This window comes from Anser cygnoides, chromosome 2 (genome assembly GCF_040182565.1).
Source record: "Anser cygnoides isolate HZ-2024a breed goose chromosome 2, Taihu_goose_T2T_genome, whole genome shotgun sequence".
Classification (NCBI taxonomy): domain Eukaryota; kingdom Metazoa; phylum Chordata; class Aves; order Anseriformes; family Anatidae; genus Anser; species Anser cygnoides.
Genome location: NC_089874.1, coordinates 71406583 through 71425205, shown reverse-complemented (window position 1 = coordinate 71425205; position 18623 = coordinate 71406583). Strand labels below are relative to the sequence as shown.

General features: G+C 39.3%; 1 protein-coding gene across 11 annotated transcripts in view; it reads right to left on the bottom strand.

Annotated features, from left to right (window-relative positions):
* LOC106034898 (uncharacterized) overlaps nt 1-18623 on the bottom strand; it is a 200365-nt gene that overhangs the window by 51248 nt on the left and 130494 nt on the right. For all 11 annotated transcript variants that reach the window (XR_010829424.1, XR_010829423.1, XM_066992453.1 and 8 more), the window contains 2 exons: nt 7185-7403; nt 3813-4065 (listed from right to left, as the gene is read on the bottom strand). Coding sequence is in view for 9 of the 11 variants with exons in the window: in XM_066992453.1 (XP_066848554.1) it covers nt 3813-4065; nt 7185-7403 (472 nt within the window). In the remaining 2 variants the exon portion in view is untranslated. The remainder of the gene's footprint in view (nt 1-3812; nt 4066-7184; nt 7404-18623) is intronic.

Here is an 18623-nt window from a genome sequence, read left to right as displayed (position 1 = left end):
GGAGAAAGCAGCTCCAAGGAGATCAACAGGGTATACCAGCAGAGTTTTAAGTTTTGCCCAAAGAGGTTGACCTTCTTTAAGTGCAAAAGAGACAAGTTCCCCCTTATAAAGCAGTATGTCAATTTATGTACATGCATTACCATGTCTGCCTGGAATGTTTTAAGTCAGAAAATGAGATATTGCCCTCAGACCCCACTCTTAGCATCCAGTCAGTCCCATGTGAGAAGCCACAAAGAACAGCCTGTAACTCTGAAGAAGCAACAAGCATAAACATTATTTTATGGTGCAACCCTCTTACTCAATTTCATTCCTTCCTGAGAAGAAACAGAGACACAGTGAAACCAGTACTACTGAAGAGATCTGACTATACTATACTCCCACTGCTGTGGTGGAGTTACAGATACCTTTTAATTGTACAAAGTAGCAGCTGTAAGTTGCGTCATTAATAGATTCTCCAAAGATACATAACCATTATATATCCTAGTTAGCTATGCAATTAATACTTTTTGTTCAATTTCTCTGTATCAAAATAAACATAAATAACTATTTTCCTTCTACTGTGGATAAAATAAATCTCTAACATAATAAATCTCAGTAAGGAATTAATATTCATAGAATAAAAATTGTAATGTAATTGGGAATAATGCACTTAGTGTATTTTAACACTGATTCACAAAGAGTCCTGAGGGTTTTGCAGCACACTATGTTTCGATATACTTCCAGTAAAATGTGGGAACAGATTTTCCAAAAAATCTATGTGATTTCCTCCCCCCTTGATTTTTTCCATATCTAGTTCTTAAGAACTAGCTACTGTATTGACATATTATTGCCCTCTGCTGGATCGATTTAGAAGAATTCAACTACTTGAATCAGAGGTCTACTTCTCAGAGCTAAAATAAATTCTTCTATTCACTTTTTTCTTTTTAAAGTGACACAGTGAGAGCAGTATTCAAGCTGAATCCTATTAACATGTTCTGCAAGGACATGTGAAACTGCACCACCAAAAAACCCATTATTTATCTTTCAGAGAGGGAGTTGGTGACCTTTGAGCTTCAGGAAACCTGCATCTTCTGGAACAACTTGCCTGGACTAATCCTTCGGAGAGTCAAAACTTTCTCCCTATTTTTGGCTGACATGCATAGTAAAGGAGTGACATTTACAAGTCCTGTGATGAGCTGTACAAAGAATAAAATTCTTGACTATACTTTTGTTCTGTCTCCACCCTTTGCAACACTGCCAGGTTTCTATAATGGAAATTACAGGTCGTGGGAGACCAGCAATGACATATAGAGACTAGTCACTAATTTAGATCTGCCAGTATTCTTTTTTTAAAAAATAATAGTAAAAAAAAAAAAAAAAAACTCTTGGTTCTATCTCCCTGTTTTACTCGCTCTTGTTGCATTAGAAGTTGGCTGCCTCCATCCCTTTCTTACCAAACAGACTGTCTACTAAAGAAAACCCTCTGCAGAGCACTCATGTTTCGATATCCCTCCAGAGAAGCAAAATTATGAATGGCAAATAAGAATACGTTTCTTTCTTATCCAAGCAGTTCTTTCTGGCAAGAGAAAAAAAATGGCATGGGGAAGTGTATCTCCCTATCAATTTCTTTCTACCTATGCAGTTGTGACAGTCCTGTGCTCTTCAAAGAGACAATCCAAGAAAGGTGTCTTAATTTTAAATTGTTTAAATAGCATTCATCAATATCTGTCTTCTGTACTTGTCACATCACACAATGATGGTCATGTGAGCACTTCAGTCCCTAATGTTTTTTTACGATGACAAATATCCATGTTGCTACAGAGGTGCTACTGTGCATTTTACAAGCTATACAAAGTGAGTGGTCCCAGGAAAACTCTGGCAGAACTCAAACTGAATTCATCACAGTCATAGGCAAGTTTCTTACCCCTTGAATGATCCTTCTGCAAAACAAGCCTGGATTCACACATTTGACACAGTATCTCACATTAAGAGCTGAAATCCCCCAAACATTCAAATATTAACTAGTCTTCCCTTAATAATAATTTTAAAAAAATAGTAAGCAACAAAACCTTTGTCCCCAAGGCTCTCTGTCATCTTTCATAAGTATTAAATCCATTTAGGATGGTAAAACATATTCTAGCACTAAAATAACTCATATTACTACAGCACAACATTCAAAAAGGCTTGATCTGAAATCGATTGGCAAGTAAATCTGAAATAGCTGCTGAAAGAATGCCAGGAGAAAAAAAATCATGAAGGGAATACCAAAAACACGTGTAAGAGACAGTTTCATTTTGGAAAGGATGCACATAGTATATAGTGTAATATTTGAACAAAGGAGTTTCTATCAATGATAGTCTCAGTGGGTAAAATTGCCAAATTTTCAGTACGAAGTACAGAGGGGGGTGTGCACTGTAATGAAAACTTACCTTATTCATATCTCACATTTCCCTCTGACCAAGCAAACAAGCTCTATTTGAAATTGGTAACAAAGCCAGCCTGACTCAAACCAAGCACAATTTTACTGAAGTCAAAAGCACAATTTTCTCAATGTAATTGTGGTAAAGACAAAGTAGACCACACTCAGGCCTTTCCTCCATATTTTTTAATACACAAATGGTGTGTGTGTGTGTAAAAAAATAGATATTTCTAGCCTAGATATTGGGAAAATACCCATTTTCCTCCTCAGGAAAAAAAAAAATCTTCATCTGAGTAATTACAATTAAAACTCAATTCTGTGCATGGCTCGCACCATGAAATTAAAAACAGGCAAGCAAGCAAGCATGCAAACAAACAAAAAGCCAGGCTGTCCAAGTGAAAACTACAGTGTGTTGTCACATGCTAAAAATAATGCATTACTTCCCAAGCAAGTCACAATTAAACTTGAACAGGTGAATTTTAATTTTGAAAAACACCACAGTGGGAAACGGTATATAAGCAATGGACAATCACATTTTAACAGGACTTAAAAGGAGAGCTCAGGTTAGTGAACGAGGAATCAAGAGACATGAAAAGACCTGATACATGACAAGGACTGTAGATTACTGTTTGATTTGTAGTGAACAGCAGAAATAGATGTCTTTAAAACCAGGCAGGGGAAGGACAGTATCACACCCTCACAAAAATTTACAGCACCCTGTGCCCATCAAAAGGACCCTGTGCCACGTGCACAGTGAGATCTGGATCTGAAAGGCATGTTCCGGGAGACTGGCCACTACCTCATATGTGACAGAAGTCCCCTTGCCACCAATGTACAGACGTGCTACACAGACCATATGTAGGCACAGGTAGAGCTGAGGGCTTTGAACATATGACTTTAATACGACGGGGGTGTTTCCATAAAGATGTCCGTCTTCCTATCTTACAAGTCTCTCTAGGTGTTTCACAAAATGTTGTTAACTACCTTGCATGTCAAAGAAGTGCACAATACCCTCTCCTTTTGCTTTGCTTTTGCTCTTTTTTCATTTTCTCTGTTTCAGTGCTCAGAAATATCTCAAATGCTAATAATCAGGACCACTCATTAACTCATCTCCGCTAACATCCAAAATTGCAGTAATCCTTTTCAAAACAGATGCAATCATTCCACTGGTGTGTTCATTTTCTTATATCCATATATGACTTGTGCAGTGCTCTTAATTTTATGTAGAAACATGGTGACTCCATTAGATGGGAATTTTGTTAATAAAAAGGTAAAGAATAACATTATTATTTAATTTCTTTTTAACTTTCATGTTCCATTGCCAGGGGTGGAATTTCATATCTTCCACAGATTCAATGAATAAAACAAAATTCTACGTCAAAGACTCATGTCCAAGTTATTTTAAGTGACTTACCCCCAGGAATGAATCCACTACAAACACTGCCAAGGGGTCCAGCACTGTCCAGAGTCCCAGAGCTATGATAAACTTTGACAAGAGGGAAGAGAATGAATCAAACAGCTGCTGACAGCCCCATTTGATCAGGACCATAAGAAGTAGCCCAGCGTTCAAGGTTAGGGGTCCCACCATGACCATAAACAACTCTTCACTGGTCTGCAGCAAGGAGTTCTGGTAGCACAGCTCAACAGTGTGAGGTAAAAACTGGAATCTGTAAATTAGCAAAGGAGAGAGTTTGTCTGTGCTCCTAGACAAACCATTAAAAAACACACACAGCACATGGCATTGTAAATCACAAGCGTATGAAGTTACTCAAAGACACAAAGCCTTCTCCTCCTGCCTTCTCATTCTTTGATCTCATCTAACTCTCAGTTCAGTCAATACAATTCTAGGTCCTTGGGACTGTGCAGGCTGCCATTACATGGCAAGGTTTTGGTAGCAAGGGCCTGCAGGGGTGGCCTCTGTGAGAAGAATCCAGAAGCTACTCCATACAGGCCAGTTTCAGCTGGCTCCAAAGAGACCTGCTGTTGGCCAGAGCCAAACTAATAGGTGATGTTTTTAGTGCCTCTGTGAGAGCAGATTTAAAGAAGGGGGAAAAAAACTGCTGCACCACAGCAGCTGGGAAAGTGAGGAGTGAGAAGCAGCCCTGCAGACACCAAGGTCAGTGCAGCAGGAGGGCAGGAGGTGCTCCAGGCACACAGCAGCAGTTCCCCTGTGGCCTGTGGAGAGGCCCCTGGTGCAGCAGGCTGTCCCCCTGCAGCCCATGGGTCCCACAGCAGAGCAGATCTCCATGCTGCAGCCCATGGAGGACCCCACACAGAAGTAGGTGATCTGGTGGGAGCTGCTACCCATGGAGGACCCATGTTGGAGCAGTTTGCTCCTGATGGATGGACCCCATGGTACGGATCCATGTTGGAGCAGTTCTTGAAGAGCTGCTGCCTGTGGGCAGCCCCCGCAGGCTCAGTTCGGGAAGGATGTCATCTCGTGGGAGGGACCCCACGTGGAGCAGGGACAGAGAGTGACCATGAAGGGGCAGCAGAGACGAAGAGTTAGGGACTGACAGCAGCCCCCATTCCCCATTCCCCTGTGCCTCTCGGGGGAAGTATATAGAAGAGGATGGATGGTGGGAAGGTGTTTTTGTTTGTTTGTTTGTTTGTTTCTGTTTTTAGTTTCTCACTGCTCTAGCTTGTTAGTAATAAGTAATAAATTACATAAATCTCCCTATGCTGAGTCTCTTTTGCCCATGACAATAACTGAGTGATCTCCCTGTCCACATCTCAACCCTGGAGTCCTTTTCATCATATTTTCCTGTATTTGCCACTGTGTAAGAAGGATTTGAAAAGCTCGCATAAGTAAATGTGCTGGTGCTGTAGGAGACAGGAACTGCAAAAGGTATTATGAGTTATGTACAGATGCTGAAACACAAGGCAAAAATTTCAAGCCAACTGAAGTGCCTTAGATTTTGCTCCTAGCTACAGGTAAAGTGGTCTGATATTCTCTTTGGTTCTGATTTGTGAATGCTAACACTGTGTTTGGTGGAACTGGAGGGTGTTCAACTTGATCTCTTGTTCTGAGGGAATGCAGCTCCAGATTCAGATGCTGATTCAGGGCATCTTGGCTTGAGAACATTATCCTTAATGTAGCTGACTGTCTGGGACAGATGTGATTAGTGTCTTTGAGCATGACTACCTTTCTGTCACACCTTGCTTCCTTCTGTTCTGTTTCCTTTGCTTTCACATGCTTTTGATGCTTGGCCTCCCAAAAGTTTTATTGCGAGCTGGCTGAGCCCTCCTGGTCTGTGCAAGGCCAGAAGCTAGAGATGGCTGGCTTTGCGTCAAGATCTAGAAGGCCACTTTAACTATACCCAGCAGTGTCCAGTGTCTGCCCAGACACCCTATTCAAATTTTACCCAGTAATCCTAGTTATCACCCAGTTTAGCTCAAAGCAGAGACAGGTCACAGATTTGCAAGTTACTAGCACCTACCAAATTATTTTATTTTAAATGATGCTTTAAAGTGAATATATATATACATGTATGTATATGTTTGTACTGGAAAAATCTTTCCTACCCTAAATATAACAGTTCTTTTTTTGCTCTACAAGCCCATTCTCTTCCCCCCAGCAACATATAGGGAACTAGGTATATATCACTTTGTGGAGTTGTTCTCCATCTTTTTTTTTTTTTCCATGTCAAATAATGACATGTAATGATTTTCCTGGAGCTCTATAGAGAATTCTCATTCCTGTTCTAAAGTTAATGTATCATATAGTTAAAATATGTGAACCCATTGTAGTCATCACAGTAAAACAGATATATCAAATTTAAATTATTCTGAAGTATTTTACTTATAGATCACTTTGGTAACATCAAATATGATTTAAATGCTTCTTCAGTTCTGTGCATTTCTGTTCTAATTTGAGATGGGATAGAATGAATTTTCTTTCTAGTAGCTGGATGCATCTTAGCAGCATCCAACCCCTGCAACAGGCCCTGCAGCTACTCCAACCCCTGCAGCAGGCACTGAAGCTACTCCACTGTGGCTACTTATGGCAGAAGCCAGGCATGAAGGAAAGGTATCCCTTCAAGGAAGATGTTATTTGCCATCCAGGCAAGTTGACCACCATGGAGAGAGGCGTCCAGTACCTGAGGGAATTAGCCATGCTGGAGGTTGTTTAAAGTGATCCAGACAAAAAACAGTTATCCAAAGATCCAGATGAAGTGCACAGAACACATGTGGCAGAACTTTGTATGGAGTGCACCATTGTCATATGCCAGCTCATTGGAGGCAATGACCTGCAAAGATGGAGATGGACAACTAATGGATGAATAGTCTGGCCAATTCTGGCAATATGAAGAAAGTCTTTCTTCCTCCTTAGAGGCCTGCGTCTCAGCTGTGGAGAAAATGTCCTAGGAGTTCCAGCAATTCAAAGAGGTTATGTCCTACTCCTCACCTCAAGGCCACACCACTTTCTTAGGCATTTTGAAATACTTGATCCAAAATGACAAATTATTCTTGTGGAAGATACATAATCTGTTGGGTATCTCGGAAGAGTAAGAGGTAAAGGTGGCACAAGATGCACAAATGGACACATCCTGTTCTGAGTTTAAAAGATATATTTCCCCTTTCTGTTAGGGTCACACTTGCATATCAGATAATCTAGAGTCTAGATGTGGTCCTTGTTCTATGAATCTCTGCAAATGCTCCTATCTGGGTTGCATGCAGAATCCTTAGTCTCAGTCACCAATTCTCTTCATAACAAAAATGAACTGCTTTAAATCAAGTGATTTGTATAAACATTCCAACAGAGGGAGAAGGCAACAGGACTTACTTTGTAACTGGAACAGAGATGGTCTTAAGGAAGATCCACTGGCTACAGTAATGCAGGTAAAGTCTCACAAACCAAAGCAACGCTACCAGCAGCACAAGCAGCCAGAAGTCCCAGGAACACCAGCGTGCAGCTCCCAGCTCTGAGAAGGCTGCATATACCCCAAAATGGAAATGCTCAGCAACCCTTCTGGACAGTTTCACCTCAACAGCAGAGTGGCAGCTGAAAACATGGAAATAAAAAAGAGTCATTGGAAAAACAGGTAAGGAATTTATTGAAACACAGTAAAGCCCTGTTACATAGATAAATGTGTTCCGATCAAAACAGTTGATTGACCAACACCTCTGACAAGAAACAAAACAAACAAACAAAAAAATTTGTTTTGAATGCTGTCTAGATGATCGGTGCTTCCTCCCAGAAACCATGCTACTTTTACAAAGAAAACAACAAATTACATTTAAAACCAAGTTTTTAAATGACTTTTGCCTTCATTTTAATTTTAATTTTCTTATAAATGGCTCTCCATGACACTTTATCACTTATTTTCCTTCTGAGAAAATGGTAAAATGACTGTCATATTTGTACTGACAAATGATTTATTTTATTAAAAAACGTGAAGAGCTTTTTGGCATTTGAACTTCAGTCAAATATTTCAGTACACAATGTGGGCTAAAACTCCTGTTTAAACTAGTTTCAAGTGAAAGAGAAAATAGAAAGGAACTTGCAGTGTATAGTATTCTACTAACTGTCGTGTGATTTGCCCTTTAAGCTAATTGCTACACTGTTTCCAAGGAGGGGAAAAAATGAGATGCAGAGATGCAGTCTTAGCATTATATTTCCAAGAAACTGGAGTCTCTCAGCTGATTCAAAGCTGAAAAGACAGTAGCTACTTTGACCTTTTGAAAGTAACTGCTATGCTTATTTCCACTGATTTAAATGACTAAGCAGCTGAGATGCAGGACTCTAGGACTAATATGATGTCATTGTACTCAGGCCATTATTTATATTGATTGAGGCTTCTGAAAGTTTAAAAATATAAAGATCTTTTTTGTGGAAGAAAACATGCTGGCTTTTTTAAGTGTAGCATATGACTGGAGAAGAAGTGACAGCAATATTTGCACTGTACTTTATACTCTTTTAAAGCATTTTCCTGTCTACATGTATGTATTTCTTAGATAGCTCTGTATGTTTCTTTTTGTAGCAGTCAGAAATTAATACTCATATCTCTCAGAAGTACAAGTAGCAATGGAGAAACTCAGGTGGATTCTGCACTTGGTCTAGATTTGAATGAGCAGGAGAGATAGAAATGAAAAATAATAAAAATAGATTAAAAATAAAAAAAAATTGCCAGCCATAGGCCTGGATTTTGGGTCTGTTCTTGGCATTGTGTAACTCCTGACACTTGGTGTTGAGCAGGATGCCTGTGCAGGAAGAGGAGGAGATGTTTTCAGCCCAGTACCTCTTCTCATGAGAAGGCACAAGCTTTACTTAACTGGCTGTTCAAAGAACATGAGGCGTAGTTATGAGGGACACACCACAAAAATTAGTTTATCTGTCTCTAATAAGGCCTTAAGCACAAATCCCCAAAATTTCCCACAGAAAAATCTGTTGGTCTGAAATTGGTGATTCTTCCAGTGACTATAGATTGATTTGTCAGCGGTTTTGAAGGGCTTTTTGAAACATTGCAGTCCACTTTGCTTATATCCTAATCAATCACAAAGTCCTACTTTAAAGGCTTAAAGCTACGTTATGAATCACGTTCCTCATATTGCAATTATTTACCCACAGTGGCCTACAGAAACATCACCACATGTATTTTGTTAACATTATGAAATCATAGTCTATGCTTTGTGAGAAAGAAACAAATAAAAATATAAAATGAGAAATATAATTGCCTGTGGTATTATATTAATATAAGCATGGCACTCTGGGTGTTCTGAACTCTGAATCTAGACAGTACTACATTTTGTTTTATATAAAGGAATTCTTGTCCATTTTAATAATTTCTGTCTAAATCTCCAAATCTATACATAAGGTATTCACCCTTTTAGGAGAATTAATAGGGCAGGATTAGCCACACAGTTTTATAGCTTAGACTGAACAGTTTGTTGTTTGTGGAAGAAAAAAAAAAGGGGGGGAGAAAAAAAGGGAAAAAAAAGAAAAAAAAGAATACTGTCTTAGTGTCTTAGTTCATAATATTCTTCTTATCCATAAAACGAGCAAAATCACATAGATGTCCCACCCAGCCTCACCCATGGAAGAAATCCATATCCTATAGGGAACACTGCCAATCTTCAACTCTGTACTGAGAGAATCATGTATTTTCCACAAAAGTCTGTATTGAGATCATCACCTCATTTCATGTAAAAGTCATTTGCTACTAGGTTATTTGGGTTTACTTTACTAAATTAAGATACCTACAAACAAGCAACACCGGAGTGAAATGTTCAATATACTATTTGTAAAATGTTTCAAGACATAAATCATTACTCCTACCCAACACAGAGATTAAGAAGGAGGGCATGCAGCTCAAAATAGAGTACTGAGAATACCAAGTTCTCTTCATTTACAGTGATCCTGGAGTACCAGAAACATTGAGATATATTAATGACCAAAATGCCAAGTTGGGAAGGTGAGATAGCTTCATGAAGACATAACCTAGCTATGCAATCAGTACTTTCACAGGAGTTTCATGAATACAACTACTCCAACCCCATAACTCAACCCCCATGTAGAAGCTGCTTGTGTAAGCACAGTGAGCACACAATACAAAATATTGCTACCAAACTTCCCTAAGATTCAGGCAGCAATGAAAATATTCAAACTGTGCCTGCAGCCCCAGATTGATTCCCAGTCTATTTTCAAGAGGTCACACTAGAACTAATGTTTCCACGTGTGAACTATCACTACCAAAAAGTTGCACTTTTTCAGGATACAAAGATGAAAAAGAGCAGAATGTCTGTGCATTGTCATGCTTCCTGAGATGCTGACTTTCTTAGCCACGGGAATCCACCTGACTCAACAAACCTTCAAAGGAGAGTAGAGAAATTCAGAGCACATTAGCTGTTATCAAACCCCAGAAGCCTTCCACTGACAATGGTCCTGCTTAAACCAGCAGGGCAACATCTACGATCTCTTTACTTTGGTACACCTTTCGCCTAAAAAAAGCAATAGCAATACAGAAACTCCACAGAATGCCAAGCTTTCTGGAAGTCAAAGAAATCAAGAAAAACGTATTCATTAGGTAAAACTGAAGAACATTTGTTTTGATTTTCAAAACAGCATTTTTTTTTTCTTTAAAAGACGTCATGATTTTCATCACACACGTTGACCATAGTTTCTAGCTTTTAACTGAAACTAAGGTCCTCTTTACTGTTTAACTTCTCAGATGCTCCAGACTCCTTGAGTGTCACTTCTGTGCTACCTTGTACTTCCGTAGGACTGCATAACACCTTGATGTAAACATCTGCAGCAGTGGTAAAAATTACTGGAAAATATAGTATATCTAGTGACTCAGTGAAGGTCCCAACCCATAACTGGAATATCTCCATTTACTGTAACACAAATTCAGTGGGCCCCAACCTACTTGTAAGCTATAGCAAACTATTCCTGAATACTCATTAATCATGGTATAACGCTATTTGCTGGTTGTCACTTCAAAACACAAGGCTTAAATTATATCTTTTATTGACTTTTTTGAGCGATGAAGAAAGAAAGAGGCAGTAACATGAAATGAAATGCACCAAACAAGTGGAAACAGCCCCTTTAAATATTTTTAGCTGGTGTCACTAGTGAAAGCTTGTGGGTGGAGTGACAGTGCTGGCAGATACGCTTTTCAGAGGAGATTTATATAATGTTGCTCTAGGGCAGAGAGCATGAGTATTACCTTTCAAAAACAAAACAACCCCTCCACCCACAATAACACCAAATCTCAACCCTTGGGTGAAAACAGTATAAAGCTCCAAAGGAGAAGCCACTTGAGGAATGTACTTATCCATGATTCCTTGGATTACTGGTAAGTAATTTGGCTGAATGTTTCTGTTCTAGGGCATTAGTTTTGCATTTTTCTTTGCAAAATGCTGGAGTAACAAATAGCGGAGACCAAATTACCATAAAAGCAGGTCAATTATTTCAATGGAAATTGTTCAGAAGGAAAGAAACGATGCACAGATTCTCTTAAGCTACACTTGATGATGATGACAGAAAAGTAATGGTTGATAGAAGGCAGTGTGTACTGTTGGGTGACAGCTTTGCTGCTGACAAACTACGGTGAACATTTGTATAATGCACTAAAAGACTGGCACTTACAGCTGATGGTAGGGGCAGATTCTCAGCTGATGTAACCCTGTTTGTTGCAGAGCTACACTGGTGTATACCAGCTGAGATATTCAGGATCCAGTCCTGAATGTATCTATTATTTACTTCGCATTAAATAAGGCAAAATAAATGTTATATTTCTATATATACATACAGCCAGAGAAGATATTTGAAGAGCAAATGCAAACATGAATGACTTTATGCAAATTACTTTTAGGAGATAACAGTCTCCACAGCTCAAGAATCTGTGCAACACATTTACTCAGTTTACAAATAAAAGGACCCCTCCCTGTCATCACCATAAATGGTAGGCATTTAAATATACTGTGAAATCCATAAATCAGTCCAGGTTCTTCACGGCTTTGCAACAGCAATGAAGATGCAACAAATGCTGCCCAGATTTACTACAATGAAATGTTATCACTTTCAATGGAAAAGCACAGTTGTATTTGAAGGTACATCTAAAGAAAATATACCAACACACATAGTCCCTGGAATGGAAGCCAGTTAACAGCATTACTGATGAAGCATAAGACAGAATGGAGTCTGGTTCAGACCACTGTGCACAACACAAATATTTTAAAAAGTAAAAAATAAAATGTTATTATAATTAGAAGGATTTTATTATTATTCCTCCTGCATAATATTTTTTTCTTTATAGAGCTCATATTGTATTACAAAGAATGTGTCTATTCCAGGCTGTATGGCGATGACACGAATGACTTTGCCCAATAAACTAGTGGCAGAGCTCTGAACTGAGCTCTGCTGAGTTACAGTCCATTATTCTACCCACTGGATTCCTAATAAAATACTACTTTTTGGTTTATTTGTATGCAAAGTGAACATAACCAGAGTGAACATTTGCTAAGGATGAAAACTGCTTTTGCCCATCTCTTTCCAGGACACAGCTACACTTCATATCCGTCGGTTTGCGAGCACTGAGAAAGTGGGTACCACCAATGTTTACAGGGGCTATCTAGGGGCTATCTGCTGTAAGAGAAGCGACAAAAATCTGAAGGGATGTTAGGTTATTCCTAATATTAGGTTATTCCAAATGCTGATAGAAGCACTTGTTCTACAGCTTGCTGAAAAATCCAAAACCACAGTATGGATGAAATACTAGAAATCATGACAGGCTTTTTTTTCAGGTGCACACGTGGTGGAAAAAAGAAACTGCCAGAAGTATACAAAATCCAAAAGCACTAAAGGAAGGCTTTAAGAAGTAAACATGCTTGCAAAGCAGGAAATGTAGTCAGCCATTAATTGCAGAAATTGCTTTGGTTCACTTCAAAGAGCATGACACAAGCATGTGAGTGTACCTGGCAGCACTCACGCTGCCGCACCATGCTGGGGAGAGGGGAGACAGAGGCTGAGTCCCTGACAAGGTTCAGGCTGCATCAGCTCACAAGGAGAGGGCCAGCAGGCATCAAGCTCTGGATCAGCAACAGCCTAGGTGTCTGCATCACGCGCATAGCCAGGAGCCAGAACAAACACATCAGCTGAATGTTTCCTGTAACCTGTTCACGCCAAAAAGCTCAGAGGGAAGTATCCTGACACAGCTGTTGCCTTGGAGGGACCACTACATCCCTCCATGCTAAGGGATGGGCACTGTGGATCACTGGGCCAAAATGTGTTTATTAAAGAAGGGAAGGAACTGCTAAGAGCTTCATATTCCTCTCAATACATCTGTGCTAGCTGCAGTATGGTCAACACTTAGCCCTCACTATAAAACATCTTATAAGAACAGAAAATTGGTGAACACCAGCAGATTCTTGTCCTCGGCAGCCCCTTCACCCAAAGATATACAGTTGATAGAGGAGCCCATCTTCTGCCTCTAGCCAACTAAGAATTTCCTGGGGGAATAACCGAGAAATTCCCAAGAAGAGATTTCTTGCCAAGCTGGGGAAGGAAGCATAGGAAGAAGGAGGCTTCACAAGTTCATCAGAGTAGCAGTGGTGCTGGAGGACAGTGTGGTTCTTTGTAGAGAGCTGTCAGTGCTTTGCACATTTCAGTTTTGAGCTGCATCTGACAATAACAAAACAAAAATGACAACAATAAATGATTATCATCATTGCTGCAGTTTAGGTAGGCAACTAAAACTTTGCCTATTTCATGCTCAACTGCATTTTCATGAGCCTGCTGGCGTGGCAAAATAGTCTGGAAATCTTACAAGAACAGACTGTTAAAATATTTTAGTCTGTCTGGTTCCAACTCTGGATGGGAACAAACATGAAACAAGGAAACTCAAGTGCAGCTTGCAGAACTTTTAAGAACCTTTATTTTATATTTCATACTAGAAAGGAACAAAAGGCAGCGGACAGTCTGTTATTCATCCTCATGACATGAATAGGTCAGTCAAGAAGGAAAAGAAAGCATGTAACTCCTCCCCTACTTCTTGCCCTCTGACCATTTTAAGTAAATACGAAAACAATGAATGAATGAGAAAAAGATACAATCCTTACATTGGAGGATGAGAGATGTCATTGGAGGTATAGATCTCACAAACACAGTGCTAGCCACAAAGTTGTTCCCACAGCAAGTAGCATAAATACTCAAACCTGTGCATGAACAATAAAACAAAGAGTTTAGGCCGTGAAGAAGAACTTTACAGGGCAACAGGATTCATAAGTACACCTTCAAGCTCAACCCAGTTAAAAAGAAAAAAGGTAAAAATAAAGGAGATGCTAGGCCTAAAGTATCTATAGAAGTTCAGGAGAATGAAGATAAAACTTTTCATTCACATTACTAGCAGCAGCATAACTTATCCAGAAGGAAAAAAAAAAATATATACATATATATATATATGTAATACTCTTGGTTATGCTAACAGAATCCCTTGTACCTGAAGTGTGGAACTGTTTTTACCTTGACACAGAAAACATCCCCAAGGACATTTGCTCTGTCTGGAGGAAAAATGTAATCTTCCTCCTGACCAAATAGGTATCTACTTGTGAGAGCCTCTAAACACTCAAACACCATCTGTGAGCTGTGCATTCATCTGTAACACACCAATTTAGCTGGCAGGCCATTGGGAAAAAAGACTCTGAGGTTGCCCAGTTGAAATGGCAATTCAGTACTAGTCAAAACTCCACCAAGCAAACAGGTGAAGGTGTGCAGTGAATGTTGAAGCAGAGCATGATGAAGCTTCAAAATAAGAGACAGATATGAGGAAGAAAAAATAATAAGGAAAGGAAAGGAAGGGGAAAGGAAGGGAAAGGAATGGGAAGGAGAGGAGAGGAGAGGAGAGGAGAGGAGAGGAGAGGGGAGGGGGGGAGGGGAGGGGAGGGGAGGGGAGGGGAGGGAAGGGAAGGGAAGGGAAGGGAAGGGAAGGGAAGGGAAGGGAAGGGAAGGGAAGGGAAGGGAAGGGAAGGGAAGGGAAGGGAAGGGAAGGGAAGGGAAGGGAAGGGAAGGGAAGGGAAGGGAAGGGAAGGGAAGGGAAGGGAAGGGAAGGGAAGGGAAGGGAAGGGAAGGGAAGGGAAGGGAAGGGAAGGGAAGGGAAGGGAAGGGAAGGGAAGGGAAGGGAAGGGAAGGGAAGGGAAGGGAAGGGAAGGGAAGGGAAGGGAAGGGAAGGGAAGGGAAAAAGTCACAAGTTTGATCGTTTCCTCTTTTCCATCCTGGACTTAATTAGTAGCAGTATCACACTAGGAGTGTTGGTCTGTACAGCTGGAGTCAAATGGCCACGTTCCGTAAGCATTGAAAAACTCGAGGCTGCTGTGGACGTAGCAGGGCAGGAGATGCATGTGATGGTCTTGTTTCAGAAAGACCTTTTGCTGCCTGGCTGTGCAGCAATGAAACTTCATTTTATATGAACACAGACAAGCCACAAGTCAAAGCTCCTTTACTTCCTCAGTTGTATCTATTTTTTACAGCAAAAAGCTGAAACAGAAATTGAATTCTTGAATGCTCTTATTCTTTCACTTGCAACAGGTTAATCATACATGTGTGAAGATGCTAAAGTTAGGATGTCGATTGTTGAACTGAAGGCACAGTTCACTTCATGTGCAGATTTATAATACTCATTCACAATAGGAATAGGCGGGTATGAAACAGAGAGAGAAAAAAGTGAATCTATGGCTGTAGCTTGTACATAATATGTTTCTAAAAGACCATTAGCGTTATTCCTCTGTCAGCTTCTGTACTGACCAGACAAAAATAACCTTCCCTTTTCTATAGTAAATTTTATAAGATAGCACTAAACAGGCAAAACAAATGGAGTCTGGGGGAAGGAGGAGACATGTATTTATAGCAATTTTTTCATTAGGAATTATTTTTTTTCTTGACATCAATTCTTCTTAGTTAATACTATCTTCTTAGTTAATATTATCTTGTGTGTCAATATGTCCATGCACAGAAGAGTTTAATGCAGGAATACTAGTCCATGAGGAAAATCAAGTACAATGTGAACCACGTAATGCCAGTCAGAACGTAGTTACAAATGAATCCTTGCAGATTTAAATGTGGCCAGATAAGGCAGTTCATGAAATTACACGGAAAATGCAGTACAGTGAAATAAATCTCACAAACAGAAAACTGTCTGAAGTATTCAGAGTATTTACGATGCTTACTTTGTCCAAATGTAGCTGTAACAAACCATTTGGAAGAACTCTTCTTCCAGGTTTTGACAAATGAGAACAATCTGAGTTTTGAGCAGGTGACTGATGTTATAGCACTGCACTTTAAAATATATTTTTACTTTAATACAAGCTGATTTCAGAAAGAAACAAATCTATTTTAGGCCAGCTTAGATAAATCTTTAAAAGCCTGAGGGAATTTAAAAATAAAATAAAATGAAATAAAATAAAAAGAAGGGAAGGAAAAAATGTTATGTGCATATGCAGAATACTCTGGAATGCTATTATATTTAAAACATCATTAAGTAGTTATCAAGATGAGAAAACTTAGATACTGTAAAGATATCTTAAATTCAATTATATTATGAAAAAGTACAGCTATAGGAAATGTTAAACTGAAATCTTTTTAAAAGATCTTTATAAACACCACTGAAATTATGGTGGAAATTATCTATACAATTTAGTCAAAAAAAATGCATCACATAATAACAGTATTAACTTTTTCTTTTCAATTTAATGCTGCGTTATTATATTTAGTTGCCTATTTTAGAATGTAATTTGTGTTGATGGCTCTGAAGAAAAAAACAAACATTAAAGAACTAATTTAATTCCTTCTGAGCTATGTTCAATTCAAAAATATTTCTTTTAGAATGCCCCAGTGCTGCAGAATCTGACTAGAAATCCACCTTGAACTATGTGCACTTTGACTAACTCTCTCCCCAAGGCAAAACGATCCTGCATTCAGCAGGGTTTTATCCCGGTCTTCTAAAGGACTTATACAGAATGTACCTGATATAACTGGACCAGAATGTCAACCGTGATAGAAATGATGATCAAAACATGGGGGATACATAATGAGAAGCTTATCTATTCCACAGTGGACTGCTATTGGTAGGGGAGTACCTCTAGGGGGTTGTTTATAGAAATCAGGTCTTCTGCCTTTAAAAAATAGAGAAAGCGAAAGAAAGAAAACTGTAATTTCTTGTGCAGTGCTCTCCTTCCTGCTTGCTATCCTATATGACATAATGGATATTAGCTGTGTTCAAGGTGTTCAAGCAGCATTATAACAGGCTGCCTTTGGAAAGAAATTTCACAAATTTTCTTTCAATGTGAAGACATGGCCTTAGTCCTCTGCTTCCAGAGTATAAAGCAGAAATTAAAGAATTGCCACAGCTTGTTTCTCTGAAATCAATGTATGATTGCTAGCTGCACTGGGAGTTTGAGGGATATCACCTTATCAGAAACAATCTCTAGATAACATACATTCCTCTATTGCCCATAGCTACATGTAAGGCATGGCAAGACAAATGCAGGCTTCCTTTCCTGTTGGTGTCATCTATTGATCCAGTGAAATGGTCTTCATCTGAAATTTCCTTCCCAAAGGGGACATTTGTTATGAAAAGCAAAGCTTTCTCTCTGGTGCTAAGAAAGCCTGGAATTTACAGCTAATTACTGCACAGTACCATGGCAATACATAGCTCCAACTGTGTAAAAATATGCACTCAAATGATACAAGGGCCATATTTTTCCTGGTAGAAATGCTGCTTTGTGATACTGAAAGTATAATATAATAAACTCATTACATGTTTTCTGCATGCTCTAGATAAAACTGTGCCCTGGGTCTGTGCTTTTCTTTGTGGCATTTCCTCTCAGACGCATCCAAAACAGCTGTGCTGGGTGTGACTGAGTGACCTCCAATATGAGCCAAAACACAAACCAGCATCATTGGAAAAAACACCAGTATAGGAGAGTAATGAGAAGCATAGGGGTAAGTGAAGAATTTTGGGGTGCAAAAAATAGACTAGCTTACAAATAACTCTCTGCAAAGAACATATTTATTTGTGTATTACATTTTCTGTCATCTCTCCCAATCTATGTAGTATGCTAGCCTAAGACATCGGCACTGTCACAGAAAGCTTTAACTTTATACTGAGAGAGCAGAAAGTGAGGACTTAGAAAAGGCAAATTCCTTTAAAAATAAAATGTGACTCATTAAATTCACAGCTAATCAATATCCATATGAGTTTTTGCAGTTTTGAAGAGCTTTTGTTATGACGCCTAGGTACTTGGAATTTAATCATCGAATCTTAATCAAACGATGGAAGATTATTTTAGAGTTGGCACCTCTAAACAAAATAATGTTTTTCTCAAGAGTAAAGAAGAGTACATACCTTTTAAAGATGCCAATTAACTTGTTCTTTCTGATGCGTTACACTACTTATCCATCACACAATTTCTAAAAAGTGACTGTTCAGAAGAGACAGGGATATGAGACTTCACCCATACCACAAGGATTCCCTGGAACAGTGGAACTGATTCTGTGTTATGCTGCAGTCTCCGCTGGGTTAATAACTGAGGTATTTCCCCTCTATCCAGACCTCTAATCCCATGAAATCTGTAGTAACTGAATCTCACTATTCTTCTTGACCAAGTTTGGCTGAAACTGGACAGAAGTTTACAAGTTATTAGGGGTAGTTCAGTCTGACTGCATTCACCTTGCCTTCCTAGGAAACCTGGCTAAGAAATAAACCAAGTGTTCAGGAGTCATTAGACC